General features: G+C 45.5%; 1 protein-coding gene across 4 annotated transcripts in view; it reads right to left on the reverse strand.

Annotated features, from left to right (window-relative positions):
• Positions 1–15,126: 15,126 nt before the first annotated feature.
• The window catches only part of RDM1 (RAD52 motif containing 1), a 24,714-nt gene continuing 18,729 nt past the window's right edge, over positions 15,127–21,111 (reverse strand). For 2 of the 4 annotated variants that reach the window (XM_032768360.2, XM_032768359.2), the window contains 2 exons: positions 18,325–18,413; positions 15,127–15,426 (listed from right to left, as the gene is read on the reverse strand). In XM_032768360.2, the coding sequence (XP_032624251.1) occupies positions 15,313–15,426; positions 18,325–18,413 (203 nt within the window). In that variant the 3' untranslated portion in view covers positions 15,127–15,312. Of the gene's footprint in view, positions 15,427–18,324; positions 18,416–21,111 lie in introns of all 4 variants that reach the window. The other 2 variants (XM_075059607.1, XM_032768363.2) reach the window with 2 other exon arrangements.

Consider the following 21,111-nt stretch of genomic DNA (forward strand, 5'->3'; position numbering starts at 1 on the left):
TCACTCAGGGAACAGAAAACTACTCACCCAGTGACCAGTATATTTGCCCTCTACCAGACTCCTGCACCCCACTGGCCTGGGTCTGTCACAGTATCAAATTTCTCCTGTCCCCTGTGAGAATGGGAGAATGGACATCAGCATCCACCATGGAGACCAGTTTTCAGTCCTAACTGAGGAGTAATTGAACCCGAAGGAATTTAGAAAGTAATAAAGGAAAATGACTTACTTGTAACTGGAGTGCTCTGGTTAGCTCTGCAGAGCCACACTCTTGGAGCAATGAGTCCTTGAGCTGTTGAGGCTGTGTGCATGGAACTGAACATGCAAGGTGAATCTACCATTCCAAACCTCCCCCTTCCTTACCACAGCTTGTAGCCCCACGAAAGCCTCCCAAGGAACTACAAGAATGGCTGCGGAGAGAGTATACTCTGAAAAATCCAGATATGATCTACCAAGCATACTGTTCCCAGGTAGACATCTTATCCTGGAAAGAAACACACTGTCTGCAGCTTGAGATGTCTAACTGGGCCAGTCATTTCTGTCCAATTAACTGCATAATAGTGAGAACACAACTGCAAAATCGTGTTCAATCTCTTTATAAAAGAACTGTAACAATTAACAACTTCTATAAAACAGTAAACTGAGCTCATGAGCACAAACAAATTGAGAAAATATATTAAAAGTCAATGTATGGTGGTTTGGGAGAGAAGAAAAAACCCAAAGGCCTTCTGTAACCTCTGCTCTAACATTCAAGGGGGATGTGTGCATGGGCTCAGCAACTGATGCCAGCATGCTTCCAAGACTCACAGCATGTTTAAGTATGTCTGTTCAGACATGTCTGTGCCCCAGTGCTCATTTGAGAAGATGCTTTTTTAGTTAGTGAGAGAGCAAATCTAACTATGCTACAATAATGTATATGAAAGTGCTTTTATTTTCGTAAACTTATGTCTATTAAATAACACCTCCACAAATATATATGACAAACATATGGCTTATTCACAATGGACAATCACTTGGGTAAGTTTTTAAAAAAACACCACTAAGAAATAAAATGTAAGCAAATCCCGCCCCCCGCATGCGTACTTCCCTTGTTAGTACTAGATTTTTTTCACCATTAAGGCGAACACCTCATTAAGAGCACAACTGAGCCAATTTCAGCTTTGTACTAATTACCTAACCCTCCAGATGCCTCTGTCTTCATGAACAATGGCATCAGAGTCCTGGGCCAATAAAGCTAGCAGGGTTTTCAGATTTCACTGTGTGAAAAGATGAACGTTAGATCAGAGAACTGATTTTCACCCATTCTAACATCCTCACCCATTTCTTTACCACCCCTTGCCCTGAACTGGAATGAAACGTGTGTGTATGTTCTTTATTTCCTTACAGGTTCTGGCTCAAAGACTGAACTAAATATCTGGAAAATACCTTTAGCCCTCAATATATAAAATGCTAGAAAATACTCACAAATACTCAGCCCAAGGGTATCTCTTCCATACTCTTTTTTCAATGGAAGAAATAGAGTTCCCACTGAAGTCTCTGTGAAGAAATAAATGCCATTTCACTATTATCTTTAGCGAATTAATTTAAAAGATGATAATTCCATGGAGAAATGTTCCTAAACAGAATACTTTGCAAACACTTCCCCTCTGTCCTGTATTTCTCAATGCCAGTATTTAATCATAAAAGGGTGTGATCATGCTCCTCCAAGGCAATATGCCCATTGACTTTGATGGAGCACATTCATGCCCTGAAATTGTTTCATGTAGACTGAGTCTGCTGCCCCCTTCTGAAAGTCACAATCCTCCATTGGGGTGGCACCACTGATTTCTGTGGAGAAGTAGGTGTCACAGACGGCTATGGCTGGAATGAGCTGCAGGGGCAAAACAACTTGTAAGGAACAAAGGAATCTGTTTTCCTGAAAATCCTGCTATTAATAAGGGAAGAAGAAAACAAACCTCTTTAGTGTGGTGAATGTGGTACCTTTATTCCCATCCCAAGGGATGGATTCTTTGTGGCTATGTTCTCCAAGCTGGGTTTTCCTGGACCAGCCCCTTTTCTGATAGGGCACTGGGTTTTCTCTGCCCATTAGAGCTGGGTGAAAGTTTTCTGACTAATTATTTCTCTCTCCTACTGAAGATGTTGCATGGTGTATGAAATACTTGAATAGTCATTGGGCCAGAGAATGTGTGCGAGACTACTTCTATCGCCTGCTGGTTAGGACATGCTCTTTTTCTAATCTCAGCGATCCCAGTTCAAGGCCCTGCACCAATAATTATCCAAAGTGGAAAACCTTCAACAGGTAAGACTGAAAAAGTCCTGTTTTAGGCAACCCCATAGCCAGTGCTTAGGGCACTGTCCTGACAGCCTGGAGACCTATGTGCAAATCACCCTGGGAGAGGCCACTAGCCTCTGCACTAAGCTTGATAAGGAAACAGCTCCTCCTATGGCTAGTTTGTGAACCTGACCATTCATTTCCTTTTAAAAATGCCTGGAAATGAAACTTTCATTCAAACAAAACATAGTTGGTGTTGACTTTGTCAAATCCTTACATTTTTTTGGAAGTTTCGGTTTCATTTTGACTTGCCCAGAACTGGGTTTTTTGGGCCTGCCAGCAAACCAAAAAAATCAGTTATTGATCCAGCTTTGCTGCTCACCCCACCTTTGCATTGTGTTCATTTAAATTCCCAGCCTTTCCCAGGTGGTCTTGTCCCTTCTACCTGCTCTCTCAAGCTGCTGGACACGTCACTTGGCAGGCGGGAGCGATGTGCTAATACCAGACTCCATTGGCGCAGCACGTACCTTTGCAATGCTTGTCAATTCAGCTCTCTCATACAAATAGGGGTTTGGCCCCACAATCTTTGGCTGCCATTTCCCCTCCCCCTCACAGTGGGCAACATGCTGGCTCTGAAGTGCTGCTGCCCTCCCACCACGGAGGTAATATAGCTGTACTGCAGTGGAACTGTGGGGTTTAAGAAGGACTTCATCCCTGTACTGGTGCAGCTTATACCACCTCTATATTGGGGGCTGATTTGATCTTCGGTACCAGTTTGAGCAGGCTTGCGGGCTGACCTCACTTACACCCTGGCTGCAATAGCTGGAGTATACGAACCCTGCAGCCATGCTCCCTTCCATCCTCCGCATACTCTGACATGACCCTGTGCAGGGGTGCCTGTCAGGGAAGATGTAGAACTGGCTATGTTAGCTCTGCACCTGCTATGGAGGCCTCCTAATGAAGGATGCAATGAACCCACGGAATCCCCCCTTGATGCTTGCTAATGCTCCCATGGAAGTCAGTGGAAAAACTCCCACTGACGTCAATGGGAGCAGAATCTGGCCTATAGTTTATTATCACTGACAAGCTGAAAGCCCATGCGGTCATATGTGTGTAATTCATAAAGTGTAAAAAAGCCAAAAGTGTCTGAGAACTTAAAAACTGCGTGGTAACAGACCATGAATTCCACTGAGGATTAGACCTAGTCATATTCTAAACAAAGAGAGCTCTCAACCATCGCTTCACACTGACTCAGCAGACAATCTAGGCTGCACAGTGACAAACAGAAAGGGGACAATCCTGGAATTTTATGATGGGGATTATTTGTGTTGCGTAGTGGCCAGCGGCCCCAGGATTTGGGCCAGTACCACCAGGGTGCTAGGTGCTGTACAAACAAACAATAAAAAGATCCCTGTCTCAAGAATCTTACAATCTAAGGGGAAAGGCTCCAGGTGGAACAGACAGATAGGGGAGCACAAGGAAAACAATAATGCTGGTCAGCTTGGCAGGCAGTGGTCTCCGCACACCAGTTTATAATGCTCCATGTGGGATCAGCCCCAAAATGTTCTGCAAGCCTTTCGAGAGCCAAGGCAAGGAGTCATCAGCTCCTGCTGTAGAAATCACCTCTGATTCCCTTAGGCACAAGCCCCAAAACCTCCTCCCGGATGCCAGCCATCCCAGATCTTCCCCCCCACATCAGTGACCAGCTCATAACTTCATCTCCCAGCTTCAGAAATCCTCTTGGGGTCCCCCAGTTAACAATCCAACAGCACCCTCTTTCTTCCCCCTGCTAAATGAGACTACAGTACCATGCCTTTCTTGACATCTCTTCTCTAGCAACAATGCCCAGATGGAATCCTTCCCAGCTCTCGGAAGCGGAGGAAAGTTCCATGTGAGGCCCTGGAAATCATAGGGGAAAACTCCACCCAAGTCTTATCTGGGAGTTTGAAAATATTCACTGAGGGTGGAGAGTGTTTTCTCTGTTTGTTAGATTAGTTTGTTTCTGCCTCTTGAGTCCATTCCTCCTTCTGACTAAAGGCTTTCAGGCCATATGTCACCTTTCAACCTGCAGCCACTGTGGCTGTAGAGCTGTTCAGACAATGGGGAAATCCAGAAAAGATTTTGTCTTTTTTAATGGAGAAAGTGTATTCTTTTTTTCAATAACCTCATTCTTAAAACTGACTGCATTGTTTCTGATCAAAATTTAAAATAAAAATCACTTGTGGGCAGAGAGCAGACCTGGAAACTTTCAGCTCAAGAAGTGAAGGTTTCAGAAAGTTTTGAGTGACTGAAAACAGGCAGTTAAGATGGCAAGTGATGGTCACAGCCACTCTCACAAGCATGGCTAACCACTGACTAATGGGGAGGAAATAACGGGACTATAAACTTTGCCAGGGTGTTAATGCCAAGAATGAAGACGCATCATTCAGAGTGTTCCATGGGGGTATAACAAGGGGGAATGGCAACTTATTTCTAGTCTGAATTTGTCTAGCTTCAGCTTCCAGCTGTTTGTTGCACCCATCTGTTGTCTCTCTCATTTTATATTCGATATAAACTCTTTGGGCCAGGGGCCATCTCTTTGTAATGGTCCCACAGTGTGCAGCACAAGGTGGCTGGTGCCTGGGCACTACCACAGTACAAATAAATTATAATAATAATTATAATAATGACAGGACAGATGTTTTCAGCTGTGAACAGGAGACTGCCAGCAAAAGAGGGTGGGTCTGCACAAAGACTACAGCTGTACCAGGTGGTGTGGTAGATTGGATAATGTGAGTTCTGTAACTTCAGTTTCTGATTTGCTTTGGGTACATCTGTGGATGACTGGTTGTCTGCTTTGGGGAAGCGGATTGTCACGTGACCATGGTAAAGCATCACAGAATGAGTTAATTTGTACTAACATTGAACAAACAGCTTTACTAGAACAGGGGAAACAGTAGTATCTGGAATACTGCCCTGCTCTCTCTCTGTTTGGTGCAGAGCTTCTGCCTCAAACTTTCCCAGACCATCTCCTGCCTGGTTTTCTGCCACAGCTTTGGAGACAGTTTTCACAACCTCACAAGAAAGGCAGGAGCTTCCTCGAGCTTCTGTGTACTTTGCTTAATTGCATTTACCTTAAGGGTGGTAAATGTCCCACTTTCTACAGTGCATGTGCAGAGATGGGGGATAGAGAGCAAAGGGAGCCCCTTGGACTGGGACCATAGTTTCGTTCTCTGTTTGTCTAGCACAGTAGGGTCTTACTCCATGACTGTGGCTCCTAGGTGCTGCAGGAATACACATAAATAATAACAATAATAGCTTTAAGCCACTGTTGTGCTCCCCCATTTCCCAGAGCTGCTAAGGGGCCGGTGTGGCCCATGTGTGAGGTATAGCAGCAATGACAACTCCCAAGAGAATCTTGGTGTCCTCAGGGACCACAGCCACTCCTGGCAGGCTCAACCAAATCTCTTTTGGGGTTGGGATGCTGGGGAGTAAGGGCTTATCTACACAGGGAGATGGTAAAGGAAAGGTGTGGATATACGCTGCTATAGTTATACCCTATCTAATTCCCTGTGTGGACACTCTTCATCCAGAAGAGCCTTCTTCCAGTTTAGCTCATTTCCCGTTCAAACGCACAGTTGTGCTGGTGAATGTCCCCATGCCCCCTAAGGCAGAGGCAGATTCTCTCCTTCCCCTGACCCTGGTAATAACAAGCAAAAGAAGAGCAGAGAGTTGGGGGAAGGGGAGCTTGGGCACATCAGCTAGGCCAACATTTTCAAACCTGAGTGTCTGAAGCTAGGCACTGAAAGGCACTTTTAGGGAACTAAATCAGACACGGTCTGCCTTCCATTGACCTCAACAAGAGCTGCAGGCCCTTCAACAATCAACCCCAAATGTAGATTTAGAGACCCAGGGGATTTAGGAACACAAGCCTCACTGAAAGCCAATGAGATTTATGCTCCCAATTCCCTCAGCTGCCTCACTTTAGACTCCCAAATTTGGCAATTTTGCCCTGACGCTCTCTGAAAATGAAGATAGCAGCAATATTCCTCTGCCTCACACAGGGCTTGGGAGGGGGAACCCATGAGCGTGAGATGTTCAGGTACTGCAATGACCCTATATAGTCTGTGCTGAAAGGATCCCTGCCTGGGCAGGAGAGATCTGGGTGCTGGAGTTTCTATCCCCTCAGGGAGGTCACGGAGGGGGGTGTCTGTGTCCAGGGGGTCTCCCTTTGGGGTCTCCGTCTTGACGCACTGCCCTGGTACTCACAGGAAGAAGAAGGTCTGGTTGCGGGCGGCAGGCCCAGGCGGTAGTAGCCCGGGGAGCCCGGCGGGCAGGGCGGCCCTGCTGCAGTTGAGCAGCCCCCGGTGGCACTGGCATGGGGCCGGGCAGGCGGTGCCGTGCTGCCCAGCGAGGGAGGCGGTGACAGCCACCAGTGGCAGGAGGAGGAGCAGAGGGGGCCGGAGGCCTGCCTCACTCATCGGGGCTCAGCGGATGTTGGGAGAACCGCAGCTGCTCCCTGTGGTTACCAAGCAACCACACCCGCACGCTTGTCACGCATGAGGCACAGCATGGCCCCGTGGGCTGCCCCTACCGCCAATGTGACCGCTGGACCCACTAGCCTCTGACCCCATCAACAGCCCTGGCCTGCCGGTGACCCCCCACAGCAGTGAGGTCACCACTGTTCTAGAGCAGCCCCTGAGCTCAGCAAGACTCAGCAGAGCCCCCCAGGTCTTCCCACTCCAGGGACCAGGAGACCTTCACAAGCTCCCCACAGTGGAGCAGGGCCACACGGCATGCAAGGGGAGGGGACCCAGCCCCATAACCATGCCCCGGAGGCACCAAGGAAATAGATCCCTCCAGGCAGCCGCCTCCTGGGCCGTGGTGGGTGGGGCTGGGGTGGGATTCCTCTACCCCCCTGCAAGGATGGAGACACACACAGAAAAGGGGGAAGGAAGCCTCAGGGACTGGTGGACAAGGGCCATGTGTGGAGCATCCACAGGGAAGGCTCCTGTTCCTCCCTCTTTCCAGTCAGGATAAGAAATGGTAGAGACCCACTGGACAGAGTGGGCTATTGGCAGCCATGCAAGGGGTTTGTGCACCCTGCCAGAAAAGGGGGAGCTGGCCAGAAAAGGGCGTGGGACTAGGTGACCCTCAGAGCCTTTGGAATATTTCACATTTTGTGTTTTCTCTTTGTTGATGGGCTGGTGCTCCCTGCCTCTGGTGGGCATTGGGAAAGTGGAGTGCATGGCTGGGGCAGATTAATAAGGGGAAATAGACAGATTGCAGAATGGAGGGAGGCAGAATGGATACCAAACATAACCAAAAGAAATGGCATTAACAAAATGTTTGCCAGCAGCACCTTGATTATTTTTCTGACCAGGCCTCACTTCCCTCAACCTTCTCAGCGAGTTGTCTCATTACATTGTCTGCTCCTCCAGAAAAGGGCTGTATCGCTCCTAGGTTCACATGCAGTACTTTGCACACTTTGGGGCACTACATGAACAAACAGGAATGCATAATATGCAGAAGCATCCAGCTGTGTAACTGCCCTCTCACCTGAGCTCATCAAAGCAGGGAGGGCAACCCATCTATCCCCCATTTTTCCTGAGGGTACCAAATAGGGGAAGCCCCATCCTGCAGATATTGTTCTCATCTGAGCTTGCCAAATCAGGGACAGCCCTGGGAATGATGGAAGTATGAGCACCAACAGTGAGACATCTAAGAGCAGGGCATCAAAGTTTCTTAGCAATGGCCCACCACTGTGGATCTGTCCTAGAGGAACCATGGATCTCACCACATGCAAAGAAAGAAGTAAGACTTGTCTCTTTTCAGTTGCTTTCTCACAATAACGGTCCAAGGAGAGCTCAGACTCCGATCAGTGGGAGTTAGGTGCCTAAATACAGGGGCCTCAGTTTCTAAACCTTGAAGACAAATGAAGAAAAGAGAAGGGAGTAGAAGGTAAAGGATCCAAGCACCCCCAACGTTAAGCACAAGGAGAGGGAGAATACAGTCATTGTGACTACATCTCTGCTCAGGTAATGCTGACGGATTGATCCCAAAACCACCCTCATCCAAAGGCACTCAGAAGGGAAGAATGCCATGTGACAATCTGATAATCTCTGGCCTCCTCAAATCAGGAGGGTCTGCAAGATGAACAGAGGGTTAAGGGCTGCAGCACGAGGCACAGCATTGCCAACTCCCAGGGTTAAAAAGTTGAGTCAGTTCCCCCAAATAGTGAGATTTTAAAACATAATACATAGAAGGGGGGTGCTCTTGATTTGCCTTCCAGTTTCTGAGTCTTTAGGGATCACTCAGGTAATGTTTTCAAGCTTTTCTCTGCAACTGTGAGGCAAAAATGTCCATAAGTGGAGTTCCTCACATGAAAAAACAGTTACTCACCTTCTTGTAACTGTTGTTCTTTGAGATGTGTTGTTCATGTCCATTCCAATCCAGAGTTTTTATTCTCTCACCCACACTCCTGCTCCCTGGTGGTCTTGGTGGTGAATGAAAAAGAGCGCCGGGGCAACAAGCACCGGCTCCCAAGGCTAAGGAAGCTAAACGTATGGTCCTCTTTGGCAGGAAAGCGTATGCTGCTGGGGGCCTATAGCTGAGGATAGCCAACCAGCAGGTATAACTTTAACTCTTGGGAACACTACAACCAAATACAAAAAGATGCTCCTTGTGTCATGGATCACAATTGCATCTGTACTTGCTACGACCTCACCAAGGTTCCAGTTCCACCTATTACAGCACACTTGACGCGGGCTCAAGCCTCATCCACCACTTTCCTGGCCCAGTGCCCATCCAGATCTGCAGAGTGGCGACCTGGCCATCCGTGCACGTTTACTTCCCACTATGCCATCACACAGCATGCCAGAGAAGACGTAGCTTTTGGCAGGGCAGTTCTCCAATAAGTGGTTCCTTAACTTTGACACCACCTCCAGGAAAGAGCTTGGGAGTCCCCTGATTGGAATTGATGCAAACAAGCACCCGAAGAAAAAAGGGTTACTTACCTTCTTGTAACTGTTCTTCAAGATGTGTTGTTCACATCCATTCCAATACCCACCCTCCTTCCCCTCTGTCAGAGTAGCCCCAAGAAGGAACTGGGTCATATATTGAGTGCCATGAAGGCACCACTCCAGGGGGCTCCCTAGCCAACCCAAGGGAAGCTGCCAAGAGAAAAGTTTTCAATGACCGTGCACACATCATGCACACACCTGATTGGAATCAAAGTAAAAAAGCACTTAAAGAAGACTCTGGCTTTAATAAAACCACCAAATATAAGTGCCGGCAACAGTGGAGGTAGTTGATAAAAGCTCAAATCCTAAAAAGGCTGAAGAATGTCCAGCTGCTCTGAAAATGACTTCATTCAATTTAAACTTAGATTAGTTTCACTGATCAAACTGTGGCTGCACAGTTAACAGGCCATGAGAGACCCTCACAGGTGTAAATGCCAGTAAAGAAAGTGATGCTAACTACCAGATGCCCAGTGCAATAGACTACAATCTGTCATGAGAGACTGAAGTTGGGAGATCCCCAGTTGCTTCAGCGGAGGCTACCAGCTTCTTGTGCTATAGGCCATGGTTATTTAAGCAGGCTATAAACTACATAGGAAATGAGGAGAAGAGGAGCTTTAGTTTAACTCCAATAATCCAGCACATATTTCAACATGGGGAACAGGAAAGAAAAAGTTCAGTAACTTGATGTTTAACTACAGCTTCTCTTTCTGAAAAATTCCCCGTCATAGAGAATTTACCAGAGCTGTGGGGAGTCTGTTCCCGTAGTTAATTATCTCATTTTAAAAACCTGCATCTTATTTCCAATTTGAATTTTTCTAACTTCAGCTTCCATCCACGGGATCTTGTGATGTCTTTGCCTTCTAAAAAGACTCTCAATTGTTAGGGGCTTTCCCTTCACCCCTCCCCTGGTTCTTGTCACGCAGACAGAAAGCAGAACACCGCAAGTCTGAAGTGCAGGCAGGCGTTAGTTTCAAGGAAACATATCCATAGCTCTGAAGCCTCAGAGCCTTTACCCATGTCCCGTTCCCACCTCCTCTTTCTCAGCAGGCCCAAATATACTTGCAGTGCACACTTCTAGTCCCACCCCTTATAACTTATGGTCACGTTCTGTTCTGGAAGGTCGTGAGTCTGTGGACTTGGTACCACTTCTTTTGTATCCCATGAGATGGGTAAGGAGTGAGGTGGTGCTTCAGTCGGGGATAGGCTTTTCTTTGGCTTTTAGTTTTTCTTATGCCTCTCCCTTCAGCCCCCCTTGCCTCTCCGAACTGATTGCTTGACCTTGGCTTGAGAGAGGAGCCAGGCTGCCCTTCCAGTGTATGCTCGTATATTAAACTCCCACTATACCCAGTAACTAAATTCCCTCTATGCTGTGTGGCCACACAGCAGGCTATAAAGGGCCCTGCAGCCACAGGGGCCTGGAGAGAAGAGAGGTAGATGGTGGGCAGAGACTGGGGAGGGGAGCAAGTTGGGGCATGCAGGCCTCTCCCCACCCCCCTGAGCTCGTGCTGCCAGCAGGGAGAGGGCCGGGGGAGTCCTCTGGTCCCAGCCCTGCGGGAGCCTGAACCCCAAACTCCTCATCCCTGGCTCCACCCCAGAGCCTGCACCCTCAGCTGGAGCCCTCACCTGCCCCAGCTCTTGAGCTCCCTCCCACACCCTGAACCTCTCATCCCCAGCTCCACCCTGGAGCCCTCAACCCCACATTCCAACCCTCTGCCCCACCCCTAAGCACCCTCCCACACCCCAAACCCCTCATCCTGGCCCACCTCAGAGACCACACACCCAGTCAGTGCCCTCACCACCCCAGCACACCAACCCTCTGCCCTAGCCCTGAGCCCCTCCCACACTCTGAACCCCTTGGCCCCACCCCCGCCACACATCACCTCCATATTAGTGCACATATTAAAATTCATTCTGCACATGGATATAAAAAATTATAGGGAACATTGCCCAGTAATACTTTTCTGCTGGGCTGAAGCAACAAACAGTGTCTTTGTTTTTTGTTCACACATATTAGTAAGGACATAAAAGTATCAAAAATCCAACCCAAAATTCTATCTTAGGCTAACAAACAGGCATATATACCAATACCAGTATATTTTCTCCTTGTGCAGATAGTGTAGACTGTGATCAAGTCACTTTGTAACCATCTCTTTGACAAACTAAATAAACCAAGCTCCTTCAGCCCTTTACTGGAAGGTATGTGTTCCAGATTTTGAATCAATGGTGTACTTCTTCTCCGAACCTTCTCCAATTTTTCAACAGCCTTTTTCAATTGTGGATGCCAAAAGATGTCAGACAAAGGAGTTAATAGTAAAAGTGAAAGGTAAATCACTGTTTTCTAGAAAATTTACATGACATAGTTGGCACCACAGAGACTTGGTGGGATAATACACATGACTGGAATACCGGCATAGCTCGCTCAAGAAGGACAGGCAGAGAAAAAGTGATGAGGTTTTGCCATGTACATCAAACATGTATACACTTGTACTGAGGTTGAGATGGAAATAGGAAACAGATTTGCTGAAAATCTCTGGGTAAGGATAAAAGAGGTACAAAACAAGGGTGATGTTATGGTAGGGGGTCTAGCATAGACTACTTAACCAGGGAGAAGAGGTGGAAGAGGCTTTTTAAAAACAAAATCACCCAAAGCACAGGACTTGGTGGTGATGGGGCACTTCAACTACTCAGACATCTGTTGGGAAAATAACACAGCAGAGCACAGATTATCCAAAAAGGTACCGGAATGCATAAGAGACTTTTTTTATTTCAGAAGGTGGCGAAAGCTACTAGAGTACAGGTTATTCTAGATTTGATTTTGACAAATAGGGAGGAACTGGTTGAGAATTTGAAAGTGGAAGGCAGCTTGGGTGAAAGTAATCATGAAAGGACAGAGTTCATGATTCTAAGGAATAGCAGAAGGGAAAATAGCAGATTAAAGACAATGGATTTCAAGAAGGCAGACTTTCGCAAACTCAGGGAGTTAGTAGGTAAGATCCCATGGGAAGCAAGTCCAAGGGAGAAAACAGTTCAAGAGAGTTGGCAGTTTTTCAAAGAGACATTATTAAGGACAAAGAGCAAACTATCCCACTGCGTAGGAAAGACAGGAAGTATGGCAAGAGACCACCCTGTCGTAATACGGAGATGTTCAATGATCTGAAAAAAAACAAACAAACAAGAGTCTCACAAAAAGTGGAAATGAGGTCAAATTACAAAGGATGAATATAAAAAATCAACACAAGCATGTATGGACAAAATTAGAAAGGCCAAGCACACATGGAGATTAAACTAGCTAGGGACATAAAGGGTAACAAGAAAACATTCAAATACATTGAAGCAAGAGGAAGACCAAGGACAGGGCAGGCCCATTCCTCAGCGAGGGAGGAAGGACAGTAAGAGAAAATGTGGAAATGGCAAAAAGTGCTAAATGCCTTTTTTGTTTCAGATTTCACCAAAAAGGTTAGTAGTGATTGGATGTCTAACATAGTGACCGCCAGTGAAAATGAGGAAGGACATGAGGCTAAAATAGGGGAAGACCAAGTTAAAAATTAATTAGGGCAAATAAACACACAAAATGCTGCATCGATGGACCTGTGCCTCTTAGAGCGTTAATGAAATTGCTCTAAGCCAATGGAAGAGAGCTTTCCCATTGGCGTAGTTAATCCACCTCCCTGAGAGGTGGTAACTATGTCAGCCGGAGAAGCTCTCCTGTTGTCATAGCGCTGTCTACGTGGGGGGTTAGGTCAGTATAACTACGTCGCTCAGGGATGGGGATTTTTAACACCCCTCAGTGGTGCAGTTATATCGATACAGTTCTGTCGGGTAGACCAGACCTTAGACAAGCTAGATGTCTTCAAGTAGGCAGGGCCTGATGAAATATACTAGAACACTCAAGGAGCTGACTGAGGAGATATGAGTCATTAGCAAATATCTTCGAAAACTCATGGAAGATGGGAGAGATTCCTGTGGACTGGAAGAGGGCAAATACAGTGCCAAGCTATAAAAAGGGGAATAAGGACAACACAGACCAGTCAGCTTAACTTGAGTATCCAGAAAAATAACAGAGCAAATAATCAAGCAATCCATTTGCAAACACCTAGAAGATGATAAACAACAGTCAACATGGATTTGTCAAAATCAAATCATGGTAAACCAACCTAATAGCTTTCTTTGAGAGAGTAACAAGCCTTATGGATGGGAGGGAGGCGGTAAAAGTGATATATCTTGACTTTAGTAAGACTTTGATACTGTCTTGCATGATCTTCCATAAACAAACTAGGGAAATACAACCTAGATGGAGCTGCTATAAGGTAGGTGCATAACTGGTTGGAAAACTATTCCTAGAGAGTAGTTATCAATGGTTCACAATCAAGCTGGAAGAGCATATTGAGTGGGGTCCTGCACGGATTGGTCCTGGGTGTGGTTCTAGTCAATATCTTCATCAATGATTTGGATAATGGCATAGAGAGTACATTTATAAAGTCTGTGGACGATACCAAACTGGGAGGGGTTGCAAGTGCTTTGGAGGATAGGATTAAAATTCATAATGATCTGGACAAACTGGAGAAATGGTCTGAAGTAAATAGGATGTAATTCAATACAGACAAATGCAAAGTATTCCACTTAGGAAGGAACAATCAGCTGCACACATACAAAATGGGAAATGACTGCCTAGGAAGCAGTGCTGTGTAGAAAGGGATCTGGAAGTCAGAGTGGATCACAAACTAACTGAGTCAACAGTGTACCACTGTTGCATAAAAAGCAAACATTACTCTAGGACGTATCAGCAGCAGTGTTGTAAGCAAGACATGAGAAGTAATTCTTCTGCTCTACTCTGCACTGATAAGGCCTCAACAATTTCAGGAAATATGTGGACACACTGGAGAAAATATGGCAGAGAGCAACAAGAATGATTAAAGGTCTAGAAAACATGATCTATGACGAAAGATTGAAAAAAATAGGTTTGTTTAGTCTGGAGAAGAGAAGACTGAAGGGAGCGGACATGAGTTTTCAAGTACCTAAAAAGTTGTAACAAGGAGGAGGGTGAAAAATTGTCCTCCTTAACTTCTTAGGATAGGACAAGAAGCAATGGGCTTAAATTGCAGCAAGGGAGGTTTAGGTTGGACATTAGAAAAAACTTCCTGTCAGGATGGTTAAGCACTGGAATAAATTGCCTAGGGAGGTTGTGGAATCTCCATCACTGGAGATTTTTAAGAGCAGGTTAGACAAACACCTGTCAGGGATGGTCTGGATAATAGTTAGTCCTGCCATGAGTGCAGGGGACTGGACTAGATGACCTCTTGAGATCCCTTCCAGTCTTACACTTCTATGATTTGGAAAATCTGTTATAACACCGAATAACCTGCACCTCTGAAGCTCACTTGTTTAATACAGGAAGCCTCATGCTGCAGTTAATGCCAATGTAATGCAAAACTTGCACTTTTTAAGTGAAAAAGGGCCTTTGTTTGGCACTATGGCAGGTTAATCCAAAGAAGGAAAGGGCCCACAGGAAAATCGCTTTTATCTCGCAACTGACTGGCTTGGTAGATTACATGAGAGTTAAAGAAATGTTTCTTAGGTGAGCAAACAGGTGTGTGTAAATTCTGCAGCTACTTAAGGTTTCCTGTGGCAGGGCATCCACCTGCTCTCTGCTCTCCCAGAGACTATATCTAGCCAATTGTGCACTGAGGGAAAAAATATCTTCCTGACCCCCGCAGGTTGACCTGCTGAAACTCTGCAGCATGAAATTTGATTATAATCTATCTTAATGCAGAGCTGCAACTGTTATGCCCACGATGAAGGCAATGTAGGCAATCCTGGTGTTCTCAGGGCCCATGAAGGAAGGGATGAACCAGTGGATCCTTAGCTATGTTTGTCTGTCTTTATTTTAGTAACAGTAGATGATCCATTTATTTCCACCACTGTATAATCAGAAAGAAATAAGGCATCTAAAACATTTGGCACGTGCAATGTCACAGCCTTATGCTTTCATTCCTGAGCAACAATTTGAAATACTGTAAAAGTCCTAGAATACTTTAAGCCACACTAATTAGATTGTCTCCCTTCCAGCAGGTGCTCTTCATCAAAACAGAAATCAGACAAAAATTCTTCTTCTTCTTCTTCTTCAAGGTTCAGCTGCTCCAAGGACAAGTCATTGACCTGGAAAGAGAAATTAAGAGTATATCTGCTAACCAGCACCACATTTTAACCTTCTTTGCCATCTCTTGGAAATGCAGAATGAATCATCATATTTTAATCACATTTCAGGAAAAAACTGCCTGCCTGGAATCGTGTCAGTGCAAGAACATTGGATGGGGAGTCTGTCAGTAATCAGCTCTCCTTTCTGGGTAGCCGGCATCTCTGCTAATTTCTGTGACTGACCAGCACCACAAGCCAATGAAGCAAAAGGAATCTCTCTCCTCCCAAGCTGCCCCTTTCAAGTTTATCATGAGAGCTGGCTCACTAGTTTGTGTGTTGAGAGTGATGACTTGTCTTCTCTACAGGGGAAATTGATGCAGCTGGTGTCGATTTAGCGGGTCTAGTGAAGACCACTAAATTGACTGCAGAGCACTCTCCGGTGGACCCTGGTACTCCACCTCTCTGAGAAGGGTAAGAGAAGTCGACCGCAGAGTGGCTCCCATTGACGCAGCACGGTGAAGACACCGCTGTAAGTCAACTTAAGTTACGTCGACTCCAGATACATTATTCATGTAGCTGGAGTAGCATAACTTAGGTTGACTTACCCTGGCAGTGAAGACAAGCCCTGAGAGATGTTATTAGTTCAAATCCCACAAGCCACCAAGAGAAGAAGACAATTTTGTGGTTAAAGCTCAGGACAGATCAGATTTAGGTTTTGTTTCTTGGCTTTACCACAAACTTCCCATTGACCGTGAGTAAACCAATTGCTCTGGGGGCTTTAAGGCCCTTTGATATACTCAGATGGAAGGGGCAATGGAAAGGAAGATTTAAATGGAGAACAAAATAGCTCTACACAGCAAGAGATCCATATCTTTCTTTAACAAAAAGGATATAAAATAACCTAAGGCAATTCCACAGCACTTCGCACTGTAAATATATTAGATACAGAACTAAAAGAAACCCTGTTTGAATGTTGTAATTACGAAACCACTGCTCTGCCTACGTACACTTTGAGAGAACTAATGCATCAGGAGGTTCACTGAGACATTTCCTCCACCCAAACTGCTGGGGGTGCTGCGCAATGCACACATGTGCTGTGGGCTGACTGTGTTGTGACATGTCTGATACATTCCTTTAGACGAAGGAGAAACATTTTGAACTGAACAGCCACAGCAAGTCCCACTGCTTTCAGACTAAGCAAGGTGACTATTTCTTATTCAAGCCTACACGTAAGGGTTGAATTTAAAAGTTCAGCTGTTTTTAAGTCCAGCATAGGAATTATGATTTTTTTTCCATTGAAAAGATTTCATTTTTATGCTAACATAATGCAAAATTAACAGATTTCAGTCAACCCTTTACAAGTAATCACATTTGGGCTTAGGGAACATAAGAACAGCCATACTGGCTCAGATCAATGGTCCATCTAGCCTAGTATACTGTCTTCTGACAGTGGCTTGTGTCAGATGCTTCAAAGGGAATGAACAGAACAGGATAATTTTCAAGTGATCCATCCACAGTGGTTCAGTCCCAGCTTTTGCAGTTGGTGGTTTAGGGACACCCAGCACATGGGGTCACATTCTTAACCAGCTTGGCCAATTGCCATTGAGGGACCTGAACTTATCTAATTCTTTTTTCAACCTAGTTATGCTTTTGGCCTTCATACATTCCCTGGCAATAAGCTCTGCAGGTTGCCGATGCGTTGTGTGAAGGAGTACTTCCTTCTGTTTGTTTTAAACTGGCCGCCTGCTAATTGCATAAGGTGACCACTAGTTCTTGCATTATGTGAAGGGGTAAATAACACTTCCCTATTCATTTTCTTCACACCATTCATGAATTTATACACCTCTCTCCTAGCCTCCCGCTAGTCATTTCTTTTCTCAACTGACCAGTCTCAGCCTTTTTAACTTCTTCAGGTACAGAAGCTGTCCCACACCCCTAATCATTTTTGTAGCCCTTTTGTGCACCTTTCCCAATATCTTTTTTGAGACGGGGTGACCAGAACTGCATGCAGTACTCCAGTTTTACGTGGACCATGGATTTATATAGCTGCATTATGATATTTTCTATTATCTGTCCCTTTCCTAGTGGTTCCTAACATTGTTAGTTTTTCTGACTCCTGCTGCATGTTGAGCAGATATTTCAGAGAACCATCCACAGTGACTCCAACATCTATCTTGAACTAACTTAGACCCCATCATTTGTATATGTAGTTAGAATTATTTTTTCTAATGTGCATCATTTTGCACTTATCAACAATCATTTTCATGCTGTCACACATTCACCCAGTTTACTGAGATCCCTTTGTGAACTCTTTGCTGTCAGCTTCAGAGCCACTAGATGAAGTTCAACCCAAAGGAGAGTTATTTATTTTAAAACCGCTCTGAAGACTCATTTAGAAGTGAAGTGCCTTTTCAACCTTAATGAGAGTGTCACTCCCACACAATGCTACAGGAAGCAGGGGCCTGGGCTTCGTCATGAGTTATACTTCTGGGGCTGTTACAATGTGGCTGAGAACATGGTCTCTACACAGCATCCCTAGTATCTCCTGTGCTATTTTAAAAAATACATAATTTTGCGTAATGATATCAGGAAAATAATAAAGTTTTAAAATCTCAGTATACTGAGTAATTATAACCATACACTAGGACACGGTAAGAAGAAATGCATTTTTAGGATCTACTAGATACATGATAAAGGGATTTGTAATGATTGCTGCTTGTATTCAAGCATGACAAACTGGAAATCAGTTCCCACATGCCAAGCTCAGGACATGTGCCTGAGCAAGTTGGTGTCTACGTTCCCTACTATTGCTGGCCGAGGTGGCACGACGATAGTCTGTTGCTCATTCTGCTTCCTTTGCAGTGGAGTGCCGAGCTCGCCTGTCATGGGCCAGTGCAAGACAAAACAGACGCTATTTACCTGAATAAGTCCCCTCAGCTCCTCGTCTGCTAAGGAATCAATAGGTTCCTCTTGGGCAGAGTTGTACTCCACAGCCACCTTACCATTTTCTGAAACAAGCATGCAACATGAGAACCAAGGAGGTGTTTTCTTACCACTCGATTTAGTGACCACAAAATGATTCCATACTCTCTCAAGACTGGACTGAGCTTTATTATTCTGCTTCATAAATGCATGGAGGGCCAGGAGCATCAGTCCCATGGGGACAGGCGATTTAGAAAGCTCAGAGATGGAGTAGGTACTAATTTTATCTTCCCATTGTTGGCATAGGGCAGGAGTGGGGCAGAGTTGGTTCCGAGGTTTTTGCCACCCCAAGTGGTGGAAAAAAGAAAAAGCCGTGATCATGATCGACAGCACTTCGGCGGCAGCTCCACCACGCCGCTTTCTTTGGCAGTATGTTCTTCCCTCCGAGATGAACCAAGGGACCTGCCACTGCATTGCTGCCAAAGAGCCGGACGTGCTGCCCCTTCCCCTTGGCTGCCCCAAGCACCTGCTTGCTGCGCTGGTGCCTGGAGCCAGCCCTGGCATAGGGGTTATAGCTCATTTGTTCCTTTAAGGAATGCAAATACCTTTACTGTGTAAGATAAAACTGACCACAGTGATGCAAGTAACACGTAGTAATTGCCACACTGTATGCAGGGTAAGAAGAAGAGCCTGTGGGGGCTGCTCTCACATATGGATCGAGGATTAAGGACTCAATCTTGCTTCCATTAACAACAATGGAAAGACTCCAGCTGACTTCAGCGGGAGCAGGATTAGGTTTGAAGGGATTAGACTTTTGTGTGGAGTCGGAGATGTGGGAGATCTGAGAGCACCTGCTAGGAAGGGAACCCAATGTTTTATGAAGCTACTCTCCTCATTTGAGAGCCCACTGTGCACAAACTAGTCTGACTATGCCAGGCTGTGAAATTACTTTGTACACTCTGTACCTCATTCCTTCCTCTGACCTACAGCATCTGCTTTCCAGATCCGGCAGAAAAACAAAGGGCACTTAACTAGACCGAATAGAGACTGGAAAAGCAGAGGAGCCAGAATCTGTGGAAAGCAGGGTACAAACAAGAGGATGCTATTTACCTGCCGCTGCAAGAGTGTCAGGTCTGACAGTAGGAAACCCATCAGATATTTTCCTCCAGAAATCTACTTCAGACCTGGTCTATACGTACATTGGTTAGAAGTGTGAAAAAAGTCACTCCCCCAAACCAACTATAACTATGTTGACAAAACCCTCAGTGTAGATGCAGTTATGTCAACAGAAGAGCGTTTCTGTCAGCTTAGCTAACATTGCTTGGGGAAGTGCTGTCACTGTGGCAGCAGAACTCCTTGTGTCAGCATAAACTGCGTCTACACTAGGGGGCTATGCTAGCACAGGCTTTGTAGGATAGACATGGCCTAAATTACATTTTAAAAGTCTAAGCCAGTGTGGGAATTTAGGCCCTGATTCAGCACAGCATTTAAGCACATATTCAGATCCCACTGATTTCATGAAACTTAAGCCCATGTTTAAGTACTTTGCTTTATCAGGGCCTGAGAATGGGAATCAATGTTTGCTGGAAAGATTGCTGCATATTCCTCTACTCATGAAAAATATTAAACACCATCAAAATCATCAGACTGGAAACCGACTGTGTTTCTTAAATGCAAATAAATAAATAAATACATAAATAATTGATGTTTGATGCAATTTTAGGAGTTATTCATTTAAACAAAGTATAGACAGATCAGCACCCATGAGGAACCTATGTTCAGATGGTGGGTGGGTGTCCAATTCAATAGTTAATCAAAAGTCAGGTCCAAATGCTCTTCCACAAACCCTCTTCCCTTCCATGCAACTTGTGACAGGGATAAGTTAAATGCTCATGGACTAAAGGATTCATCTTCAGGAATGTCCATGGAGATGTTCCCAAAACAGAGAGGGCCTTTCTCCGGCCCTAATGACAAACCTGAGAAAGGAGGAGAGCACAGGCCACCTGAGTACTCTCAATTGCCTTGCCTCAGGTCATGCCAGGCTTTCTGTATCAGCACACGGCCACAGAGGTGTCTCTCTGGGCTCCCTGTAGACAGTGCAGTTATTGTATGTGTTATTTTAAGGATAGCCCAGGGTTATGGAGCCTGGGACTCAGGAGACCTGGGTTGGATTCCCCGCTCTGCCAGAGTTCCTGCAACCTTGGGCAAAGTCCTTGGAGTAAAATTCTGAAGAGTGCACAAGTGACTCAGCAGCCCAAGTCTGTCTGAAAATTTCACCCTTAGGCTATGTCTACAGTGTGAGCTAGGGCTGTGATTCCCAGCTCATGTAGACATACTGCTGCTAGCTCCCATCAAGCTGGCACAAGCATAAATAGCAGCGCAGCTCTGGTAGCATGCGCAGCAGCAGCACAGCTAGCACAAATCACTGCGGATTACACACGCTGCCACAACCACTACCATGGCTACACTGCTAGCTATACTTGATGAGAGCTAGCATATTTTCCCCTGAGCTTGGAATACTAGCTCTGAGTGCAGACTCAGGTACTATAATAATGGTAGCCATATAAGTACAATAGATAGATAAGATAAAACATATAGAATCATAGAAGATTAGGGTTGGAAGAAACCTCAGGAGATCATCTAGTCCAACCCCCTGCTCAAAGCAGGACCAACACCAACCAAATCATCCCAGCCAGGGCTTTGTCAAGCCTGACCTTAAAAACCTCTAAGGAAGGAGATTCCACCACCTCCCTAGGGAACCCATTCCAGTGCTTCACACTCTCT

Source organism: Chelonoidis abingdonii, chromosome 21 (genome assembly GCF_003597395.2).
Source record: "Chelonoidis abingdonii isolate Lonesome George chromosome 21, CheloAbing_2.0, whole genome shotgun sequence".
Taxonomy (NCBI): domain Eukaryota; kingdom Metazoa; phylum Chordata; order Testudines; family Testudinidae; genus Chelonoidis; species Chelonoidis abingdonii.